The sequence below is a fragment of the Telmatherina bonti genome, assembly GCF_933228915.1.
Source record: "Telmatherina bonti genome assembly, chromosome: 23".
Lineage (NCBI taxonomy): Eukaryota > Metazoa > Chordata > Actinopteri > Atheriniformes > Telmatherinidae > Telmatherina > Telmatherina bonti.
The window spans coordinates 26362347-26386347 of NC_136632.1; the positions used below are offsets into that span (position 1 = coordinate 26362347).

Sequence of the window (24001 nt, forward strand, 5' to 3'; positions counted from 1 at the left end):
TGGACTAACTGGTTGTCAACTGTGTTGATTGACAACTCTGTGCTGTTCCTGGTGAATGTTTTTCCAGCTCATCTGGTGGTTTTTAGACACATTTCTTTTTAGCATTTTGACTTTAGACATCCTGCAAAAAGTCAGACAGGAACTTACTGGGGTTGGTCATGTGACCAATAAGATCCAGTGACCCTGTGTGAAATTTATATCAGCGAATGAGAGTCCACGCTTGGCGTAAAACCCTTCGTTTTACGATCATGTTTCGTTGCTAATACGTGGGAAATCTTGAGTGTGACTGAGATCACAGAGGTTTTAAACGATGCCAAACATGGCATGACGTGGAAAAAGAACATTTTCAGGCTAATTCTGTTGCTGTTGGAACGCTTGCAGATGATTTTGGAGACATGAACACCTTATTTTCTTTCCACTCATCTAAAACTCTAACGGACGCACTGCGTCGCACTTTTCAGATTAATAACAACCTGATCAACATCTCGAACGAACCTAGCGGTTTCCCGGTCAGCGGGTGGAGGAAGGTGTGAGGCGTCGGTGAAGGTGATAGGACGGGAGCCGGAGGGGGAAGCTCGCCGAGGTCGTCCATCGAATGGCTCTGAGTCAGGAGCGGTGGGGCCTGGTTTTCTGACCCCGCCCCCTCCACAGACAGGAAGAGAGAAGAGCGGCGTCCCTGAACCCGAGCGCGCTCTGACAGAACCTGCTGCTGGTACAGCTCGGCTCTGCTGGGGCTTGGAGGTCCGGCTCCGTCCGACTTGGACATCTCGTGGTCTTTCATTCCGATACCTGGAAGTAAGGAAACAGAACGGATGATGAGAAGATCTGTCATTCAACGTCACCGTTTGGGCTTTTTGCAGAATAGAAGCTACGCTGGGGTCTACATTAGTTTTTTTCAGCATTTAACAGCATTTATTCATAACCAGAAATATTAAACCTGACAACTTCAAGCCATTTTCTGCCATTTTTGGCCCATTTATTACCAACAGAAGTTTGTCGAAATAACACACAGGGCAACGGCGATCAAGCCTTTTCTCATCTGCACATCAGACTCTCACGTCTTGCTTTATTCCAGCCATAGAGGATCATTATTTTCCTGCTTTTCTCATCACTTGTTGATCTTTGGCTGCTCCTGATTGGACGTTACCGTCAGTTTAAGCTCTCTGATTGGTGGAAAGTCTGACAGGAAGTGTCTTCATCATCATGTCCAGGTGAAAATACAGGTCTCTTAGCAACATGGTAGTGATGGTGATGAAGATGTGATAAATTATGGTGGATTTACCATCTAGAGTCTCTGAATAAACACTACAAGTTGTGTCTGGATTGTAAACCTCCTGGACGGATAGAAACGCTGGAAAACATTTCTACCATCCGTCCAGTCTGAGAGTCCTGAGGAACTGGGGAGGGTATCGGCGATATAGCAGACTTTTAAGGGACAATGGATTTTTGTCATGTAGATGTGCAAGTTTACCACCAGTAGGGAGGTGTACTGGCAAGAATCTGGCAATATGAGTCAAAATACAGGATAAAGATACGATTTATTGTGATTTCTTTACTAGAATTTAATGGTAAGAAAACTGTCTCAGCATGGTGAACACTCCAGCCGCGACATGCTTGATGCTTGACATTTCACTAAAACGCTCCTAATGATGAAGATGAAGAAATTAAAGCGCGCTACATCAGTAAAGTTCTGGTCATCAGAAAATAAAAAGCAGTAAATATCACAAAATATTTTGAAAGAGTGATATTTGAGGTAAATTCCTGCTTTAGTGAGATGATTGTTCCTGTGCTTCCTCCAGCAGAGGGCGCCACTGCAGAGCTGAAAGCTTCAGGAGAAACCAGTTGGACCAGCCAGTCCCACTGGATGGTGGATTTTACCGATGTAAAACATGTCATATTTAATATCAGAGATATTTAATATCTTTCTCATCGGCATGAAAACAATCAGCTGTTAAAGATGGAGCCTGGACATCCCATAATGCACCCAGAAAGCAGAAAAAGGAAATGCTAACCCTGCTCCTCAACAGGAAGTTGTTTTAACAAAGGAGACTTCCTCCTCTGAGGTTTGGTGGGCGGAGCCTGCTGTCCAACATTAGCATACGGGTTCTCTATTGGTCGACCTCGGCGGCGTGACAGCGGCGAGTGGCCGAGGGCGGGGCTGGTGCTGTGGAGGGACAGCGTAGAGGTGTGCGTGGCGGTGTGCAGCGTGTGCGTGGCGGTGTGCGTGGCGGTGTGCAGCGTGTGCGTGGAGCCGGCGTGTGCGTCAGGCTGCAGCTGTGCCGCCGTGTCCTGCAGGATGATCATGGATCTGGCTTTCCTCTGCCGCTCGGCGTGGGCGTGGCTTCTTGCCGGTGAGTCGGACAGCTCCTGCAGCCTCGGCTCCGCCCCCGGCTTGAAGCTGGAACGGGTCAGTCCCTCCCCTCGAGCCGGGGGAGGAGGAGGGAGGAAAGATGGAGGAGGGCCCGAGTCGAGGAGGAAGAGTGAGGAGGTGGAGGAGGCAGAGGGGGGAGGAGGCGGGGCCGTCTGAGGAGGAGGAGGGATGAAGCTGTCTGTCAGGGAGGAGCTCCGTGGAAACCGACTCTCGTTGATCAGAGCCGTGATCCTGTCGTCTTCTGGTGTGCCTGTCGTGATAATCATGGAGACGAGAAAATTAGGGTAATCATCGGGTCATCTTAGCGGAAGTGTTTCGTCCTTTTCACGCCGTTCGCTACGTTTCACACACACGTATCGCTACTTTCCACACGTGTTTTGCTACTTTTCACACGTTTTGCAACATTTCACACATTTTGCTATGTTTCGCTACTTTCCACACGTGTTTTGCTACATTTCACACGTTTTGCTACGTTTCGCTACGTTTCATTTGCGTTTCGCCACGTTTCACTCACATTTTGCTACGTTTCACTCACATTTTGCTACGTTTCACTCACATTTTGCTACGTTTCACATGCGTTTGGGTACGTTTAACCCATGCTTCGCTACGTTTCAATCCCGCTTCACTACGTTTCACTCGCGCTGTGCTACGTTTCACACACGTTTCGCGACGTTTCACTCTCGCTTTGCTGTGTTTCACACGTGTTTCACTACGTTTCACTCGCGCTTCGCTACATTTCACTCGCACTTCACTACATTTCATTTGCGTTTCACCACGTTTCACTCACATTTTGCTTCGTTTCACAAGCGTTTGGGTACGTTTCACCCATGCTTCGCTACGTTTCACTCGCGCTGTGCTACGTTTCACACACGTTTTGCGACGTTTCACTCTTGCTTTGCTACATTTCACACGCGTTTCGCTACATTTCACACGTGTTTTGCTACATTTCACTCGCACTATGCTATGTTTCACTCGCGTTTCGCTACGTTACAGAGAAAGAAAAGTGCAGCTGTGGACAGATGGCCGATTGGCTGGAAGTGACGCTAAAGCAGCGTGTTTCCATGAACATCTGGTTTCTGGAGTTACCATATCATTGAAGTGATCATGTAAACAGGCTCAATATGATTCTGATGAATCTGATTCACACGTTCACACATAGTCTTCATGCGCTATTTTTTTTCAGATCTGTTTAGATGGACGCAAATGCCGTCTTAAGCAGAAACACAAAAAAACTACGAGAAGCAGCAGGAAATTGAAACAAAGTAAAACTTTGCAGCTCATTAGCTTCTAGATTAGCAGAAATGCTAAAGTTTTAGCAGCGTCTGCGTACGGTGAAGCCGGAGCAGCTGCCGGCAGCAGAATGTGCTCTCTCACTCGGATCATGGTGTTGTATTGCAGCTTCTCTTTGTGTTTACGGCACCAAACGGTGAGAAAATCCAAAAATGCGTAATAAAAAAGAAATCTGACTGAATTATTGACGGGAAACGCCGACCAGGTTTTTCACGTATCTAAGCAGAGCGTGTAGACGTGAGACGAAGACAATCCAATCCCGGTTACTGCATTTTGATGTTCGTGTGAACGTTTTCAGCATGGAGCGTGTGTGCATGTCTCACCGAAGCTCTTGGTCCTGGACATCCCTCTGGGTAAAGCCATGGTGCTCTTCTCTGGAGCTGAGGGAGGCACCAGACCCTGCCGCTCAAACAGCGACTACAGAAACACAAACATAGAACCCCCACCGTTCATCTTCCTCCTGGCTCGACGTGGTCATGTTGCTGTTGTAGGTACCAGATCGGCTCGGCACCGTGCGCCTGCTGAGGGCGACACTACGCTCCATTTCTGCCCGGGTTTCTATTTATCAGGAGATCTTTTTGCTTTGCAACCGAAACTTTTCCTCGTATCAATAAAGTGGTTTTGATTTAAATGTTTGATCAAGAAATGAAAAGTGAAACATTGATGAGGAAAAGTTGATTCTGAAGAATAATAACGGGAGTCATTTTATTTCTTCCTGGATGTTTCAGTGACGTAAGTTTGTCTAGATTCACCCCCACTGCCAAGGTTGCCATGGCAACTCCTCAACACATCACTAACTTGCACCTAAAAAACGATTCAGAGTTTGAGTGTTTTACTGCTTAAGCTACGAATAAATGTTGAAAATATGAATAAAACAATTGCTTAAACTCACGTTAAGTCACACTGTTACGTATTTTTAATTGTGTCATGTTTTCTGAGTGACGTCTTTCTGCTCTCTGGACTTTAGAGGTGAGCTGTGGTCGGTGGGTAACGATGGCTGTCTTTGTCAGTCGCTTTACTGAAAAACTACTTCCGTAAGTTGTCTGGACCAACCCCGGCTTCTACGCCATCCAGCCAATCGTGTAGCGGGACGTCATCGACAGGCACAGGACCCTGAGCAGATCTGGTAGCTGCAGCGCGTTTCTTACGTTGATCTCCGCCTGCGTGATCCGTCGGCTCGTCGGTCTCTGTTTGACGGTCGCTGCTCTGAAGTCATCTGGTGGACGCGCCCTCAGAATGACTTCCTGTTGACCTCCCGCTAACATCTCGTCCAGTTTGTCTGGAGGACGGAAACATAAAGCCACGTGAAGAAATGGCGAGTATACGCGGTAACATCACAACAAAACAAACACAGAATACGAACACAACAACAACACGTCAGGGTCCAGGACCGCAGCAGGAGTGTAGAGACTGGAACGAATGGCGCCGCCAAATGGACGTCATGGTTTGTGCTGAACGCAACTTATATTCCTCATCAAACCAATCGGAGGCTGAGGGGAGCGATTGGTCGAGAGACTCGGCTGAGATAGAGGGTCCTCAAACGCTGCAGTCATGCAGGTTTTGGATGTTTCCCGCTGCAACGCGCATGAATCAGATTAATGTTTGGACTGGACATCGAGCTGTTGGAGTCAATTAAAATAAAACCTGATTTACTTTATCAGATCATGTCAGTGAAACAGTTTAATAATAAACCATCCAGGTTTGTTTTGCGTCTGAATATTCAGCAGGTTTACCTAAATGTCCATCTAAAGGAAGGAAAAGCTGCAGTGACGGTCATGGCGGGTCACAACGCCACGAAGAAACGACCAGATTGAGCCAGTTTCACGGTGATTTATCGTTTGATCATGAAAAGGAAACGCAAACCAAACCTCAGCTGCGACCCTGAAACATGGCAACATCATCAGCTGTTTGTCCACCAAACCTTCCAGGAACCAGTATCCTGGAAGTTTCCAGAAGTTCCAGTTAGATCACAAAATTTCTCTTCCTGCTGAGACTTTAGACCCAAAGTTCCTCTCCGTTCCCGGTGGGAACGCCATCTGGAGACCTGACTTGTCCAACATCCAGCATGTGAATCAGGGATGCCAAACTGGTCCCAGTCCAGGTCCAGATTCAGCACAGTTTGATCTCCGGTGGGTCAGACCGGTAAAACCATAGACATATGTCTCTCATACGTAGGCGCTGCATAGTATCACACTGTCTAAACGAGCTGACGTTTCATCGTGCCGCCATCTTGGATGGGTCTCTATGTGCCTGATTATCTGTAAGCTGTAGGTCCAACCACAACAATAACTTCACAAATTTTTACCTGATTTTTCTCCCAGTTTGGTTTGTTACAAAGGACAGAGATATTGTCTTAATACAGATCACTGTGAAACTTTAAAAACTATGTGCTAAAATATTTTAATAAAAATATTTAACAAAGACATAAGGTAGCTATAATATAATGTATAAATTAATTTGAATCTATCATGTTTGATTGTTTATTGATGCATTTGGATTTATTTATTTTTATCAGCTTAAATAGATTATTATTTTTTAACCTTGTAAAATGTAATTTCACACAATCTGCTCTCAATATTTTGCTGGTTATTGCAACCGTATGCTGGACAAAATTCAGGAATAGTTGCTGGTTTTCTCGACTACAGTTGACTTATTTTTTGTTTACATTTATTAATATAGCGAAACATTTGTACAAAGTCTGAAATTGAAATATTGTATCAAAATTGTACAATTAAGTTAATAATGGTACATGAACAAAATAGAACCACATAAAACAAAATAACTCATTAAAGAAAAAGATCTGCTTTACATTAAGATTAAATTGTTTCCATAATTTTATTGTTTTTGTAAACTTATTGTTTTTCTTTTAGAATTTTCTATGTGGTTCTTATACACTTTAAGGTTCTAAACTTATAAAATGAGGGTAGATTTTTATGCCAAATCATTTTATGCAAGTAAGACTTAAAAAATAATTATTAAAATTAATTATTAAATTAATTAAATCTTTGTCATTGGCTGGTAGATTATAAGTGACTATTGGAAGTATTTCCAGTTTGCTCAGATAAAAATCTCATCATGTCTTTATAGGTGGAACCAAAAGGAAGTTCCATGGAAACAATCAACATGTTCGATGGTTTCTATTCTATTCTATTCTACAGTCATTTAGCAGACGCTGTTATCCAAAGCGACTTAACAGATGACTGAGAACATCACAAGCACGATATCAAACAGCAGGGGACATCTTAGGAAGGTGGACTGTCCAGTTGGATGCAGGTCCTTCCATGAAGTGCTAGAGGCTTTTTATTTATTTATTTATTTTTTTGTTGATTCGTCATCAGGAGGAAAAGCTGAGTGTCATCAGCATAACAGTGATAGGAGAAGCCGTGAGAGCTTATGACTGCACCAAGTGAGGAGGTGTATAGACACTTCTCTTTGCTCACATCCACATGTACAGGTGTTACATACCGTAGGACAGAAAGTGGATGGATTTACTTTTGAAGGGTCGAACCTGTGCACCAGTTCAAACAGAACGTCTTTGATTTTGTTTGCATTTATATCCTGATGAGGCAGCAGGAAGATTAAGTTCCAGAGTTTTTTGTCCAGGAGTGTTTCCATGTAGGAGTTGTGACAGGATCATGTAAGTTTGGAATAAAAGCATTGTTACATCTATTATCCCTAACTGGGATAACTGGAATAGTTGGAAAGCTCCTGTTGCAGACAGAGAAACAATACTAACAGGAATAGACTCAGTTACCATGTAAACTCTTTGTGAAGCATCAATGTCACATTTCTCCATAAACACCTCATAGGAGTAAAATTTATCATTGCATTTAGTAGATTATTCACTATTTATAAACCAGTTATGTAGAAAAGTGTTTAGTATGTGTGTAATATATACGTGTTGTTCCATAGAAAACAGTTATGTGGGGAAACTATATTGAATCGAGGGTTGACCCATCCAATATGGCGGCGACCCATCCAATATGGCGGTGACGTATAAATAGACATTTTCCCTTCAGACCAAATAATAAAGATGTTTATATTTAATTAACTTGTAGAAAACAAAAATATCCTGTCAGTTTGATTAGTTATATTTTCTAGACATAAATCTTTACATACAAAACTTACTGTCGTTCTATGTACTATTTATACAATATAAAGAAATATTTTTATATTTTTGACTGAAATATTTTAATTCACATTTGTTAATTTAAATAGTTTAGCGACCAGTAAATATTTATTGCAGGCGTCTGGAACTGAGTAAATGCACATGTATGAGCATTTCCACACGTGTGCTGACTCAGCGCTTCACCTGTCCAGTCAGACAAAAAGAAAAGACGGCGTTGTCTTCCTGTCTCGGGAAAGTTTGACAGATCTGACCACCTGGGGGGGACCGAAGGTTTCACGCCCTGATCTAAACTCTGAGCTGGTTGCTGCTGGTGGACACACCTCATGATGTCACGGGTACTTCACGCCAAAACACCACAACACACAAACCACCAAGAGGTCATGTGACTCACCGAAGCGTCTCCTCCTGGCTGCGGACAGAGCAAAGGTCAGCAACACACACCGCTACAGTTCAGCTCTAAACTCTGTGTATGTGTGTGTGTGTGTGTTTTACCGATATCCTCCAGGTCAGCCGTCATGGACTTGGACCGGAGGGTCAGCGACGTGCTCGGGGCTCGTTTTGGAGGGGGCGGAGCTACAAGGTGAGAACAGATCACACTTGAAGTTTCATGTCGCTCATCAGAGACAAACACAGGCTTTAACCTGTCGTTCACATTACGAAGATAAAAATAAACATCATCATCATCATCATCTTCCTACGAAACGGCTTCATCAGGTTCATTAATGTGTTCGTAGATGCCAGAACTGTTTGCATGCTTCCTCTTCGACTGGAAACCGACGATCCGTGTGCAGAAGCGAGAAAAAACGTACAAATAACCACGCAACGAGATTAGAATGATGTAAAAGCAGCGTTACGTCCAAACTCTATTAACTCGTTCTGAACACACAGTCTGCAGTGTGTTGCGTGTTCTCCTTCACGTTTACATGGAAAACGCATTTATTTCACGAAACTCTGCTTCAGATCAAGGGGGGGGTGGTGGGGAGGCTTCTGATTGGACAGGAACGAGCATGCTCAGAGCGACCGGACTTTAACGTAAAGGACTTCATAAACCAGCCGCTGAACTTCCGATTTAAGTCGCTTTCATCTGGAATTAGACGCTAAATCTTTTTAAAGAGAATTTAAGTTTTATTCATTCTGAGTTGAAAGGGAATAAAGTCTCGTGGCCAATGAGGCTCGGAGGCGTTTATTAACCATGTGACCAGGTCGTAACCTCCATCTCCTCGTGTAAATAATCACTGTAATGTAAAAGCGCTGCTGCAGGACGGCCAGCAGGTGCTCCAGATTCTCAGGTGACTGCAGCGTTAATGTAGCTGCGGAACGGAGAGGACGTGTTGAGTTTAGGAATTCTGATGTTCTGACAGTTTCCGCCGTTATTTCAGAGTAAAAAAAGTTATTTTAAAAATCTGACGCCAACGCTGCGGTGGTTTGGTCGGACTTTGTTCAAACATGTCGGCTCTGAAACGTACGGAAAGTTTTCCTGACTGTTCGAAGGTTTCCACAGTTTCTGTAAAACGCCGGTGAGAACGTATTTATTTCCTCTTGAATCGGACAAACTAGATGGCGTGAGAGGTTTTATTAGCCTGATGATGTCGCTGCGACATCGTGATGACAATCGGGGAGCGCGAGCCGGAACGAGCCATCACACCGCCTCCACCGTGCTACATAGATGAGCTCATTAGACGTTTTATGTCTTCTTCGTTAATCAATAAAGCTGATTAGATGTGAAGATATTGGTGCCTGCTAAAGAAAAAAGCCAAACCTTTCTTCCTGATCAGGTTGGATTCAGACTTCCTGGAAACTGACACGACCTTCATCAGTAGGCGACTTCCTCCCTGTCGGATCAGAGAGACCACCTGCCGGTGACCCACCTTCACCACGTCCGTCCCGTTCACCTGGAGACAACCCGGACAGGTGGGCAGATTTAACACAGGAGTTTTCCATCAAACTGGCTCCAGAACCAGTTAGACTGGTGTGGGTCACAGAGACCATCAGACCAGTTAACCTCCAGTTTCCTGCTGGACGATGCCTGAACAGAGCTGCATTCAGTCGCCGTCGGCAACCAGACTGGACTGCTGGTCTAAGTCCAGTTCTGGGTGAGAACCAACTTCTTCTGGATCCTGGACCAGAACCAGAAGCACTTTGACGTCTCTGGTTTGCGGCTTGGCGTCTAATCAGACTTCAGTCTTTATTTCTGATCATTTTTAACATGAAGTTTTTTCAGCATCTTTAGAAAGACGTGGCCAAAAGTTTGGAGAAAGACAAACGGACGTCTCCTGCCTCGTTTTCAGCCGTTTTACACGTATATTTACTTTTACTCACTACTACAAACAAAGCTTTACTTTAGTTCAGCCGTCAATCAGCTTCTGGCTGAATCCCGACTCATGGCTGACCTGTGGTTCGTCCATCAGGCCGGACGAGTTGGTAAAACTGCTTGGATGGGCGGGAAGCGACGTTTCGGCTGAGAAGCAGCTGAACATATGAAGGTCTCTGGATCTTTACGGTCAGTGTGACTCGGGACCATAGACCGTATATGAAAGATGGACCGAGCCTCTGGCGGTTAAAAGTGAAGCCTATACGGAAGTGCATAAAACTGCAGTTCCCCCTTCATCCACTAGGGGCTGCAAAACAGAGCGAATCCCCATAGACTCCCATGTTAAAAAGACCAACTTCACAGCAGAAATAAACATGTTTACAGCAGGAATAAACATGTTTACAGCCTGGTTCAGAAATCCATTTTAGGTTTAATAGGTCAGGTTTACCTTCATGACAACTGTGGGGGGGAGTGAATTTTTTTCTAACTCGCCCGCTTAAAAGTCATTTAATCTTGAAGTTCGGCATATTTAGGGGCGTGTCCTTTTGATTGACAGGTACCCAATCTCCCGCTTCAAGTCAGAAGAACGTAGAACAACCGCGGTTTTTAGCCGGTTAACAATGTGACTTAGCTTTAGCCCGCTTACCTCCGTTAGCTGGTTAGCTCCTGTTATCTCCAGGTTAGCTCGGTTAGCTCTTAGCGACAGGCAGCTCGGAGTTCGCTCGATGTCAATCATCCACCATGATGCTCACAGCCCCCCTCGCAGCTCCACCTTATTTGCCCATATTTGTATTTTCTGGGAGAGACGACGCGCATGTCCCTGTCAAGATGGTGATGGTAGGAACCGCCCACCGAGCTTCAATTCAGCTCTTCAGAAACCTACGGGTGACGTCACGGAGGCTCCGTCCATCTTTTTACATACGGTCTATGCTCTGAACTGACGGATCGGTCTGATCCTGATGGTTTCCCTGCAGAAGAGCGGCGGCGTCGATCTCCCCTGCCTGCTGCTAGTCGGATCCTGCAGCTTGCGGGACGTCCGATATCTGAAAGTATAAATGATTCATTTCCCTGCAGGGAACTGTGTTGAGACCTCCTTGTAAAGCATCCAGTGGTCTTTGTCGACACTCACCTGACACATCAGCTGGTCCTGGTGTTTAGTGGAAACAAGCTTCGTTTTGTGGTTTGTTTTCATGGCGAAGACGGACCTTGCAGCTTGGATTTATAATGTTCACTGTAACACTCACATGTTTTTGGTCATGTGACTGCATCTCGACTCAGACAGCACAGGCGAGCAGAGCTGAGCGAGCAAACAAGGATAAATAATATAAACGCCGATCTCGATCAGTAACAAAGTGATGAAAGTGTAGTTTTTATAAAAGTGGGTTAACTCATCGGCTGCCAGCCAACGTTACAGCAGAAAGCTGGAAATGGTGGGAGGGGGGGGTTCAACTCTTCCCTTTAGAGATAATTTAATCTGAATATGTTTAGGGCGTGTCTTCTGGACCGACAGGTATCTAATATCCCACTGCAATAAGGCAGAGTGTAGCGCAAGCACAGTTTTTAGCCAGCTAACCGCGTTAGCCTTAGCCTTCCTTCCTCAGTTAATGCCCGTTAGCTTCAAGCAGGTTGGTGGTGGGTTTCAATCATCCACCCTCTCTGCACATTTTTGCATTTTGCAGGAGTGATGACACACATGATGCTGTCAAGGTGGCGACAAGTGGAAACGGCCCAAAGATAAGCTCATACGGGTGACGGAGGCTCCGCCCATCTGCAAGTTGCATAACCTGGCAACCGACCAGAATAGCGTGGGCTTGTAGAGGGTGACCGGTGATATCGTTTGATATTTTTGATCTTCTTTACATTCAGGAGACTTTAATATGTGTGTGTTTCTCAAAGCTTTTGGCCCCAGCGGTATTTACAGACACGGCTGATCCTCCGTATGAGTTTAATGTGAAACACTGATCAGATCTGATCACATGATGTCCAGAAATAAATAACATAGTCAGAAATTTCAATCACTTTTATGTTTAATAACTTCAATATCCAAACTCTTCACAGGTAAAAACAACACCTGCTGGATGGCGGCAGTTACCTCTATGAGGAAGTCTCCTGTCCGAAGCCCCGCCCTCCAGGCCACGCCCCCCTGATCAACAGACTCCAGGTACTGCAGAGCAGGAAACGCAGGTGTGGGGGCAAACTCCTCGATGGGTGTCTCGGCTGGAAATGCAACAACGTTGAGAGGTGAGATGGAAGCTGCTGCAGAGAGAAGGGTCCACCTGCACAAGTTCCTCCTCAGCCAATCAGATTTGAGCATAAGTAGACACCAACAGAGATTTACATCTTCACATCTACAGTTCAGCCTGGTTAAAACACCTAACTGAGAGGACAGAGAGATGAGACATTTTATAGTGAATTATTTCCCATAATTCAGGATTCAAATGACTAATTTTATATTGATTACATATCAATATAAAATTTGTCATTAGAATACTGAACAATAGTTGTAATATTTATTACAACCTCCTGTGGGCTCACCATCTGTAGGAGGAGCCGTAGGGGTCGGGTGCAATGTGAGCTGGGTGGCAGCAAGGGGCGGGGACCCTGGCGGTCCGATCCCCAGCTGCAGAAGCTGGCTCTAGGGACGTGGAACGTCACCTCTCTGGTGGGGAAGGAGCCTGAGCTTGTGCGCGAGGTTGAGCGGTTCCGACTAGATATAGTTGGACTCACCTCGACGCATGGCTTGGGCTCTGGAACCAGAACCCTCGAGAGGGGCTGGACCTTCTTCCACTCTGGAGTTGCTCGTGGTGGGAGGCGCCGAGCAGGTGTGGGCATTCTCATCAGCCCCCAGCTTGGTGCCTGCACGTTGGGGTTTACCCCGGTGGATGAAAGGGTAGTTTCCCTCCGCCTCCGGGTGGGGGGACGGGTCCTGACTGTTGTCTGTACTTATGCACCGAACAGCAGTTCAGAGTACCCACCCTTTCTGGAGTCCTTGGAGGGAGTGCTGGAGGGTGCTCCTTCTGGGGACTCCATTGTTCTGCTGGGGGACTTCAATGTTCACGTGGGCAATGACAGTGAGACCTGGAGGGGAGTGATTGGGAGGCATGGTCCCCCCCCCTCTGAACCAAAATGGTGTTTTGTTATTGGACTTCTGTGCTCGTCATGGATTGTCCATAACGAACACCATGTTCCAACATAAGAGTGTCCATATGTACACCTGGCATCAGGATTCCCTGGGCCGCAGTTCGATGATGGATTTTGTAGTCGTATCGTCGGACCTGCGGCCACATGCCTTGGACACTCGGGTGAAGAGGGGGGCGGAGCTGTCAACTGATCACCACCTGGTGGTGAGTTGGCTCAGATGGTGGGGGAGGAAGCTGGTCAGATCTGGCAGGCCCAAACGTGTTGTGAGGGTCTGCAGGGAACATCTGGCTGAGTCCCCCATCAGAGCGAGCCTCAACTCCCACCTTCAGCAGAGCTCAACCATGTCCCGAGTGAGGCGGGGGACATTGAGTCCGACCGTGCCTCTATTGCTGAGGCAGCACGCCGGAGCTGTGGCTGTAAGGTCGTTGGGGTCTGTCAAGGCGGTAATCCCAGGACTCGGTGGTGGACACCAGCAGCAAGGGATGCCGTCAAGCTGAATAAGGAGTCCTACTGGCCTGTGGGACTCTGGAGGCAACTGATGGGTACCAATAGGCTAAGCGGCATGCAGCTTTGGCTGTCGCCAAGGCAAAAACTCTGGCATGGGAGGAGTTCGGCGAGGCCATGGAGAAAGACTTCCAGACGGCTTCGAGGCAATTCTGGTCCACCATCCGGCGGCTCAGGAAGGGGAAGCAGTGCTCCGTCAACACTGTGTACAGTGGAGGTGGGAAGCTGCTGACCTCAACTCGGGACGTTGTGGGTCGGTGGAAGGAATACTTGGAAGACCTCCTCAATCCTACCAACACGTCTTCCGATGAGGAAGCAGAGCAGGGGGACTCAGGGGTGGACTTTCCCCTGACCCGGGAGGAAGCACTGTCCTCCCGAGTCGGGAGTCAGTGCTTCCTATCTCTGGGGCTGAAGTCGCTGAGGTGGTCAAAAAACTCCTTGGCGGCAAGGCCCCGGGGGTGGATGAGATCCGCCCGGAGTTCCTTAAGGCTCTGGATGCTGTGGGGCTGTCCTGGCTGACACGCCTCTGCAGCATCACGTGGACATCGGGGACAGTGCCGCTGGATTGGCAGACTGGGGTGGTGGTCCCCCTTTTTAAGAAGAGGAACCGGAGGGTGTGTTCCAATTCCTCAGCCTCCCTGGTAAGGTCTATTCAGGGGTTCTGGAGAAGAGGAGCAGTGTGGTTTTCGTCCTGGTCGCGGAACAGTGGACCAGCTCTGTACCCTCTTTGGGGTCCTGGAGGGGGCATGGGAGTTTGCCCAACCAGTCTACATGTGCTTTGTGGACCTGGAGAAGGCATTCGACCGTGTCCCCCGGGGGCTACTCCGGGAGTATGGGGTACCGGACCCCCTTGTACGAGCTGTCCGGTCCCTGTACGACAGGTGTCAGAGCTTGGTCCGCATTGCCGGTTGTAAGTCGGATTCGTTTCCGGTGAGGGTTAGACTCCGCCAAGGCTGCCCTTTATCGCGGATTCTGTTCATAACTCATATGGACAGAATTTCTAGGTGCAGCCGAGGTGTTGAGGGGATCCGACTTGGTGGCCTCAGGATTGGGTCCCTGCTTTTTGCAGATGATGTGGTCCCGTTGGCTTCATCTGGTCGTGATCTCCAGCTCTCGCTTGAGCGATTTGCGGCCGAGTGTGAAGTGGCCGGGATGAGAATCAGCACCTCCAAATCTGAGACCATGGTCCTCAGCCGGAATAGGGTGGATTGCCCTCTCCGGGTCGGGAGTCAGGTCCTGCCTCAAGTGGAGGAGTTTAAATATCTCGGGGACTTGTTCATGAGTGAGGGAAGGATGGAGCGTGAGATGGACAGATGGATCGGTGCGGCGTCTGCAGTAATGCGGACTCTGCGCAGGTCTGTCGTGGTGAAGAAGGAGCTGAACCAGAAGGCGAAGCTCTCCATTTACCAGTCGATCTACGTTCCTACCCTCACCTATGGTCATGAGCTGTGGGTCGTGACCGAAAGAACGAGATCTCGTATACAGGCGGCCGAAATGAGTTTCCTCTGCAGGATGGCCGGGCTCTCCCTTAGAGATAGGGTGAGGAGCTCGGTCATCCGGGAGGAGATCAGAGTAGAGCCGCTGCTCCTCCGCATCGAGAGGAACCAGTTGAGGTGGCTCGGGCATCTGGTCAGGATGCCTCCTGGACCTCCCTGGTGAGGTGTTCCAGGCACGTCCCTCTGGGAGGAGACCCCGGGGAAGACCCAGGACACGCTGGAGGGATTATATCTCTCGGCTGGCCTGGGAACGCCTCGGGATCCCCCCGCAGAGTTGGTAAATGTGGCTTCCATGCTTAGGCTGCTGCCCCCGCGACCCGACCCCCGGTAAGCGGTGGAGAATGGATGGATATTGATTACAATCAGCAGCTCATCTGATTTAGGAAAAGCAGAGTAACAGTCACCGTGGTAACAACAAACTGCAGCATAAACAGGACGTCATGTTTCCGTGTAATATGAGTTTATTTCTGCTCAAGTTTGATTGGCTCAGACTGCAGGTTGATCAGGATAATAATTAGCATGCTAAAGCTAACTGGATTATCTGGTTCTGACTGCACAGTGGCGCCGCTCGAACAGGTGACTTTCTGTGAGGAGTGTGCCTGGTACTCCAGCTTCCTCCTACCGTCCAAAGACATGCACATGAGGTTAATTATTCATTTGTCCAATCGAGGGTCGACAGGAAGTCTGGGTGAGTGAGACAGGCCAACAGCCCTGTGTTGGCCCTGGCCATCGCAGAGAGTAACCAGTTAACCTAACATGGCTGTCTTTGGACGGTGGGAGGAAGCCGGAGCGGACTCCAAAACAGGAACATCCTCAGCCGGGAATGGAACCAGTGACCGTCGTGCTGTGAGGTTGATTGGTTGTCTCTTTGTATTGGCCCTGCGATGGACTGGCAACCTGTCCTGGGTGGACCCCACCACCGTTAATCAGATAATGGACGGATGCTGATTAAGTCTAATTAGCAGGTGAACTGGATGAATAGATTCTCACGTCGTCTTTTTGCAAGGGAGACCTAGCAGCATTGCTAATCCAGTTAGCACTTCACTGGAAAGCAGAGCTGCGGTGTGGATGTTACAAAACAACGCAGGAGAAGCTTCTCTCTTCCTCCAAACACCCACCACTCCTGCATCCCTCCCACCGTTTCTACCTTTAGCTCCTCTGAGGACGAAGCCAAATCCCTCGCTCTCTCTCTTCTGCAGCACGGCCGTCTTCTCCTCGATCACGTAGTCGCTGGAACCCAAACTTCAGTTAGAAATCTGAGTCCGTCCAAACAGACATGTCTGCAGTGGGTGACCATGAAGCCTCCAACAGCAGAGGTCCTACAACCATCAGGAGATGGCCACCTCCACCGCGGTGTGTGTTATATCTACGTACACACCGAGGAGGGGCTGTGGAGTCATTTCCCCATAGTTTTGGTCATCTTACCTCCTACGGTTAGATTTCTTTTTGTAAGAAAGACCACCAGGACAACGGGGACCGTATAAACTGCTGTAAAAATGCTGTAAAAACCTCTTTTTTTCTGAAATCAATCATTCAACTTATTTTAAGCCTGAATATCTGATCACGTCACTTTTTATGAAACAAACTCCGCTTGACTTTTTTACTTATGAAAAGGTTCAAATGAAACCTTAAAGCTGATTTAATATGTAAAAAAAAAAAAAAGAATTGAATGTTTTTACAGCAGTTTTTCCTCCTCTGCCGTCTGCAGATGAACGTAGCGCCGTTAGCAGCGATCAGTTAGCGTTGCTGCTGTGTTTATGTCACAATGCACAGTAATAATTATCCATGTGTGGGAGAAACGGAGCCCACCTCCCTGTTAATCATCCTGAGACTGGGAAACAAGTGTCCCTCCCCAATCCGCCCACCAGGACGCATCAACAGTCTGACAGGAAAACAAAGGTTCCCCGTGACGGCCGAGGCCGCTGCAGTGACGGCGTGTTACCTGTAGGAGGTGTAGTTGTCGTAGGATCCTACGGTGTAGTGTCTGAACAGTCTCTTGGTGCGGTCCTCTCTCGTCTCTGAAACACACACGGCGTGTTTAGTGCGTGTTGTTGGCGTGTGGAGGAGCTGCAGGGGGATATTTACCCAGCCGCGGGTCGTACTGTCTCATCTGGACTTCCTCCACGCAGTCTGCAGGAAACCAGCCGGTTCGGCCTTTCACGCTTCCCTCCCAAAACCCTCCTTCTCCTATAGACAACACTGCACACACACACATGCAGGAGGTCAGTACGACACACACACACACACACACACACACACACGTGGTGTGGTAAAACCGTCTCCTTCGCTCACCTTTGACTCGCTCTCCTCGGTGCAGCTGGATCTCTCCGGGCCCCTGGGGGACGTGGGAGCGGGTGGCGATGAAGGTGCGCCCTGGCACGGCGCTGTACAGCCTCCTCTTCCTCATCTGAGGGGTGAGGGGGGGTGAGGAAGGGGGGCTGGTGTCCACGTGGCCTCTGCCGCTCGGACTGCAGGACGACAGAGACGCTGATCTAACCTGGACCTCCTGCTGGACCTCCCACCGGTGGTCCTGTACGTACCTGAGGCGGCGCGTGTGGCGTCTCAGTGAGTGTGTGTGTGTGTCATGGTGTGTTTCCAGGCTCTGGAGGGAGGGGCCCGGCGAGGAGGCGGGGCTTTCCAGGGCATTGTCGCTGGCGGAGCGAATCAGGGAGCGAGGGGACGACAGGCCGTTCCCCGCCGGCGACCTGATGGCGCCGACTCGCCGGCGCTTCGTGTAGGAGGGGGTTTCTCTGAAGGGAACTGCTTGGACACGTAAACACACAAAGTTAAAATCCACCGTCTGTGATGTCACGCCCACGCCACCGCGCCGCATTTAAACTCACCGACATCAGACGACTTGTGGATCTTGATGATTTCAGCCAGATCAAAGTTTCCCGCGATGATTGCCACCTAAACGGAGAACAGGTTCAGGTCATGAGCGCATCGACAAGCAGGTTGAACTACGTCTCCCAGAATGCAACAGGAAGCTTTCCGTCACACCTTTAATGAATGTTCCAGCTTTTTTTTTTTTTAGTATTTTTCTGCATGAAATTCATGCAAAGTGAAAAAATGTCGACTTTGATCTCCGACGTTTTAACCTCATCATGATGATCGGTCACGCCTGTTCTCTTTGCAGACATTCCAGCGGCGCTACGGCAGTTTTACCGATGATCTACGTTCCCAACAGAAGGTCGACTGGCTAACGCCGGGCAGACACTGCGCGATTTCGAGGGGTTTCCCCACGATTTTGCTGTCGCAGACCACGCTGCGTCATGGTGGAAACATCGTAGCGTCGGGATGTCCGGTCGGGAGGTCGTGAGCCGTACAGTGTGAGCGGTGTTACGTCACGATTCTACGTTCGCACCTGCGCCGAAGACACCGGTGGCGCTTTAAACAATGGCGGGCAACCCCAACTCCAGACGTGTGCGGTGGACACAGCGGCTAGAGGAGAGATTAGTAGATCTATGGAGAGAACACGAGGTTTTCTTTTTCCTTTCAGCCCACAAGACAGCGCACACAACTTGCTGCCTGCTCGCCATCTTGTTGTCATAGGAACCTTTGTTTTTCGTTGTGCACACTCGAGCACGTCGTGCCGTCGCACACCGACTGACGCCGACAAGTCGTCATGGTTGTCAATAATCGTGGCTGACAGCAGTCGTACAGTGTAAGTACACATGTCGGAGGGACAAACCCGGCCCTGATTTATGTCCGCCCGGCATAAATCAGGGGTCCGCAACTTCGGTCCTCGAGCGCCACAGTCCTGCAAATGTTAGGAGTTTCTCTGCTGCAACACACCTGGAACACGTTGGACCTGATCTGCAGAGCTTGAAATCAAACTCTGCACAAGTCTGCAGATTATCCATTAATTTGAATCAGTTGCGTTGCAGCAGGGAAACTCCAAACATTTACAGGACTGCGGCGCTCGAGGACCGGAGTTGCCGACCCCTGCTCTAAATTCCCCCCAGGAGGGAGTCTGTCTGTGTTGGACTTTCGCTTCGTCAGCCTCCGGCGCCGCTGGACTGATCATGTGAAACATACGACGGTTTATTCTGCAGCTTCGGCTGAAAACTGCATAAAGAGGATGAAGTGGTTTTGGGAGGACTCGGTTCACCGCCGGAGATGATGTCATATTCAGATTTCTGACACGACGTGCACAAACGTGTTGTGTTCGATGCCGACAAACTAATTAACTCTGCATTAATGTTTCATCTCCCCCAGTTTGAGAAGCTCTGACGGAGTGGAAACGCTGCAGAGAGCAGGGTTTACTGGTGAGCTGCATCATGCAGGGCGTCATGAAGACTGGCAGCTGCCCCCCCGACCCGACACCGCATCATCACCCCGTCTGCATGGATTCAAGTTTCATCCATGTTTTACTGTTTGGCTGCTTTGTTTTCTCCGTGTCTTCATGAGAAAATACGACATTAAACCGTTCTGGATAAAAAAAATGAACGCGTCGTCATGGCGATCAGCCAGATGTTTGTCCTGCTTTCTAAAAATAAATGTTTAAAAACATCATAACGCTGTTTCCTGATGGAGGTCCTGAAGCCTTTTCATTCGAGCCTCACCAAGACCGATCTGAAGGAACGAAACTGCAAATGATTCGGAGGTGAGATACCGACGTCGACCTGACGATTCTAAAACCAACAGGTGGAAAACCAAAGATGGATTCCACATCGAGCTGATGCTGCGAAAGAGAAGAGGCGCTGCGTTTGTCCTGAGAGGAGGACTTGTTTAGTCTGGGATCTGAAGCGGGACCATCTGGGGACCTGCGGCAGCAGCTAACTTCAAGAAAAGACGATAAGGCGCTCGGACATGGTCGCCATGGTGATACAAAGTGTGAAGCAGCAGTTCATGACCAGCTCTGTGGGTGATGTCAACTTGCCTCCTCTGATTGGTCAGATGGGAATAAACCTGACTAACCCGACTAAAAATTATCGTTGTGCTAATTATTGGTAGTAAATGGTCGAGTCGGTTCGGCCAACCGCCGTAAACACGTCACATCAGAGCAGATTTCCGCCGTTATGAAACCTAAAACCAGATGATTTATGTCCGTGTGCGGAACATCTTTTCTTTCACAGGTCTGACAAAGAATCGTTTTTACGCTGTTAATCTGCGTTTTCCTGCAGACGAACTGAATCGTCGAAAATAACGTGGCTTTGCTAAACGTTAAGAAGCCGGAGGCGGAAACTTAGTTTAGTTGGTTTTAAATCAAACTGGGAGGATTTCTGGCGTCCCAGCAGGAAACTGGTCTGAAAAGTTAAATGTTCTGGTGGACGGGGGGGCGGGGGGGGGCTGTCGTCTGTACCTGGAACGCCGTCTGGTTGTTGTAGTTCTTGATGTCCTTATTGGCTCCTCTGAACAGCAGAACTCGGGCGCAGCTGTCCTGCAGACACACACTCAGAGTTTCACACCGTTTTGATGAACATGGACTCCAGCGGTGTGTGTGTGTGTGTGTGTGTGTTACCTGGTTGTACAGAGCGCAGAGGTGCAGTGCGGTGTTTCCTGAGGCATTCTGGGAACTCATGTCAGCGCCGTAGAACAGCAAGTGCTCCAAGTGCTGCACGTTACCATAGCGACATGCCTGAAATCACACACACACACACACACACACACACACAATCGTTCAGAACTATAACTTGTCGTCGTGTGTGTGTGTGTTGACTGATTGTGTGTGTGTGTGTGTGTTTCACCTGGTGGATTTCCTGCCACCCGTTTTCATCTGTGATCCCTGTAACCATGGTAACAAAACCCCTTCAGTCAAAAGGTTTCTCCACAGAAAGCATAAAGCGATGAATAAAAGTGGCGCCGCCTCCTACCGATGCTGGCATGGTCCTGCAGCAGCAGCTCGCAGCAGTAGGGGGCGCCGCCCACCATGGACGAGTGGTAGAGCGGAGTGAGACCCCTGCTGTCCTTGTAGTCCGGAGACGCTCCAAGGTCCAATAGGGTCTGGGGACAGGAGAACGGGGTTCAGGGTTAAGTGTGGAGACGTGGGGTGCAGGGTGGAGGGTAGGGGGGGTGGACTCACCGTGAGGGCGGCGCTGTTCCTGCAGAGGACTGCCCGGTGCAGAGCCGTGATGCCATCTCTGGTCCTGAAGTCCAGGTGGGCTCCTCCACTGCGAAGGACTTTGATGAGCTCGCAGCTCTCCTCCAGCTGCACCGCCAGAGTCAGAGGACACTCTGAGACACAAAGACAGAGGAGCCGCTGAGTGTCGGGCGGAGGACGACTACAGCCTCACCTGGTCCTGCTCTCAGGACCACCACAACCCCCCGACAGCAGCGACGCTGCAGCTCTTCATCGCACTGAACAAAACCTTTCTGCTACTCTCGGAAACGTCTGTTTTCAACGTCAGATGTCGACGTGGTTGGTCAGTCAGTCCACTAGGGGGCAGTGCTGAGTTCGGAGCGGCGAGTTCCGAGCGCGGAGTTCGGAGCTCTGACACCGTGGCGATGATGCACACACTAAGTTATTTACAACCGTTCAAAAACACCAGTAGAAGAAAAAAAGCAGATTTTTTTGCTGCATCTTCTTCAGGTACATTTTATTTGGCGGTTTCTAAGTCGTCTTCTTCTCTGGTTGCGTGTCAGCTGTACAGCTCAACACTTCCCCCAACATTTCTGTTGGTATTCCTTCGTTTTCTGCTCTTTGAAAACACACCAAAGTGTTCATGTGACTGACGCACAAAGGATAGTTTTTGTCTACATCAGGTCGGTTACAACCGCTGTAGGCTACGCGTAGATCTGCAGAGGCTCGACAAACGTGGACCTGACGTACATCCCATCTACGGAAACACAACTATGTACTCTAGTGATCGGATGTTTGGGTCTTGTCGCTAAATGCAACATCGGCCACCGTTGTTCTAAAACAAGAAATACTTGCCGGAACTGAAGCGAACCATCATAAAGCCCCGCCTCACGGATTTTTCTGGTAGATGCTGCCATCAGCAGCCCTTTGTACGAGTATAAACACGCACTCCTCTGCGTTAGCTATGTGAGCCTGACCTGACGCAGACGTCGAGCGGGTTTCAATCAGACTTTATAACAGTTGACGTGCTAGTTGGTAACTTTAACGTGTTAGAGACAGATGATGACGCTCAACACGGGAAGTTAAACGACAACATGCAGGAAGAATGTTCATTTTACTAGCGAAGGGCTCGGACTACTTCCTGATCCGCTCACCTCCGCTGTCCGAGTCGTGGAAGTTAGGATCCAGACCTTTCTCCAACCATTTGGAAACTTTCTCCACGTTTTTCTGGTGAACGTGCTCCATGAAGCGCTTCAGGTTGGCCTGCGAGAACAAAAACAGTCGAGCTGAGGAAGCAGCAGAGAACGGCTTGGCAGAACGTCAGCCACCATCCAGACGCGTTACCTTTGTGTGCAGCTTTGCCAGCTGCTTGTCGTCCACGTAACTTTGTGTGTAAACTCTCCTTTTATAACGAAACTGCAGAGAGAGACGTTTCAACATTAACACCAGACGTTATGACTTCATCTGAACAAATGACACGTTAAGACTTTCATGCAGACATTTAAAAGACAAGTTTCTCTGTTTGGCGCCATCTGGTGGTAAAAGATGACAAGTGTTTCTCTAGAGTTTTTGTCCCTTCAGGGCCTCTGTAGTTTAATATTTCCATGTGCTGAATCTCCTCATTCAGGTTACGGGTCCGATCGGACCTGGAATATTCCCACCACGATGTGCGTTTGCGTGCGTTGTATGTTTAGCGTGCAGAATTGACGCAACGGAAATGATGATAGAAGAGTAAAGAGCGGCTTATCGTGTAAACAAACACGCCGTATCTGTGTTTTAACCGCTACTTTACTGATGTAATGTTTCATCCGATCCATAGAAACGTTCTACGTATGTGCGTATCATCAGAACATGGGAAAGACACGCCTATAAATCCATGCTAATCTGAACTCCACGTCTAAATGCTGAGAGTTTCGGCAGCTGTAGCTTCTGAAATTATGATTTTATGTATTTCCTGTATTTAATGGAAAGTGAAGCCCTTTATTAAAACTATTTTGTCATTAAAAAAGCGGAAAGATAGAAATAATCGGTAAAACTGATGCAGTTAGGCATCAGGTGTGGATGCTGTCAGATCATCCTGCCTCCGATCATGCATCAGCCGGCTACATGATGGCTTTATATGAGCGTGTTGGGAGACTTTCAGCTTGTCTGTTTAGTTTCATGGATTTATACGCAGATTCATAGGAACTCGACAAGTTATTCAACTAGAATGTCTACATTCACTGATCTGCGGTCATGTTTATGCTGCAGGCCAACTGCAGCCGGTCTGTGTGCGGTTTACATGTTTTCCCCGTGTGTGTGTTGGACCTGCCGACCTGTCCAGGTAGACCTGCCAACCTGTCCAGGTAGACCTGCCAACCTGTCCAGGTAGACCTGCCGACCTGTCCAGGTGGACCTGCCGACCTGTCCAGGTGGACCTGCCGACCTGTCCAGGTGGACCTGCCAACCTGTCCAGGTAGACCTGCCGACCTGTCCAGGTAGACCTGCCGACCTGTCCAGGTGGACCTGCTTCCTGCTAAGAGCTGGGATCTACTCCAGCTTCCCAACAACCCAGAACTGGGATAAGTGGTGTATAAATAATCAGCCTACTTTGTGGAATCATCCTTTTTGCAGAAATATGGGATAAATGATCCAGTCCTTTACTTAAAGTTTTAAACGTCCACGTTGTTATTTCCTACAATCGTACCTACAGGCTGCTGAAGTTATTGATCAATAATTTACAGACACGTTGATCTTT

The 24001-nt window shown here is 48.4% G+C and overlaps 1 protein-coding gene across 3 annotated transcripts in view; it reads right to left on the reverse strand.

Moving 5' to 3' along the window:
- The window catches only part of shank3b (SH3 and multiple ankyrin repeat domains 3b), a 55771-nt gene that overhangs the window by 6673 nt on the left and 25097 nt on the right, over positions 1-24001 (reverse strand). For 2 of the 3 annotated variants that reach the window (XM_079263578.1, XM_079263576.1), the window contains exons 4-24: positions 22609-22680; positions 22419-22527; positions 21268-21419; positions 21059-21188; positions 20933-20970; positions 20707-20823; positions 20548-20625; positions 18086-18152; positions 17783-18002; positions 17535-17710; positions 17328-17441; positions 17185-17260; positions 16390-16472; positions 12194-12318; positions 9550-9682; positions 8283-8363; positions 8182-8199; positions 4810-4940; positions 3985-4078; positions 2013-2621; positions 496-789 (exon numbers count right to left, since the gene is read on the reverse strand). In XM_079263578.1, the coding sequence (XP_079119704.1) occupies positions 496-789; positions 2013-2621; positions 3985-4078; positions 4810-4940; positions 8182-8199; positions 8283-8363; positions 9550-9682; positions 12194-12318; positions 16390-16472; positions 17185-17260; positions 17328-17441; positions 17535-17710; positions 17783-18002; positions 18086-18152; positions 20548-20625; positions 20707-20823; positions 20933-20970; positions 21059-21188; positions 21268-21419; positions 22419-22527; positions 22609-22680 (2917 nt within the window). The remainder of the gene's footprint in view (positions 1-495; positions 790-2012; positions 2622-3984; positions 4079-4809; positions 4941-8181; positions 8200-8282; positions 8364-9549; positions 9683-12193; positions 12319-16389; positions 16473-17184; positions 17261-17327; positions 17442-17534; positions 17711-17782; positions 18003-18085; positions 18153-20547; positions 20626-20706; positions 20824-20932; positions 20971-21058; positions 21189-21267; positions 21420-22418; positions 22528-22608; positions 22681-24001) is intronic. The other variant, XM_079263577.1, reaches the window with a different exon arrangement.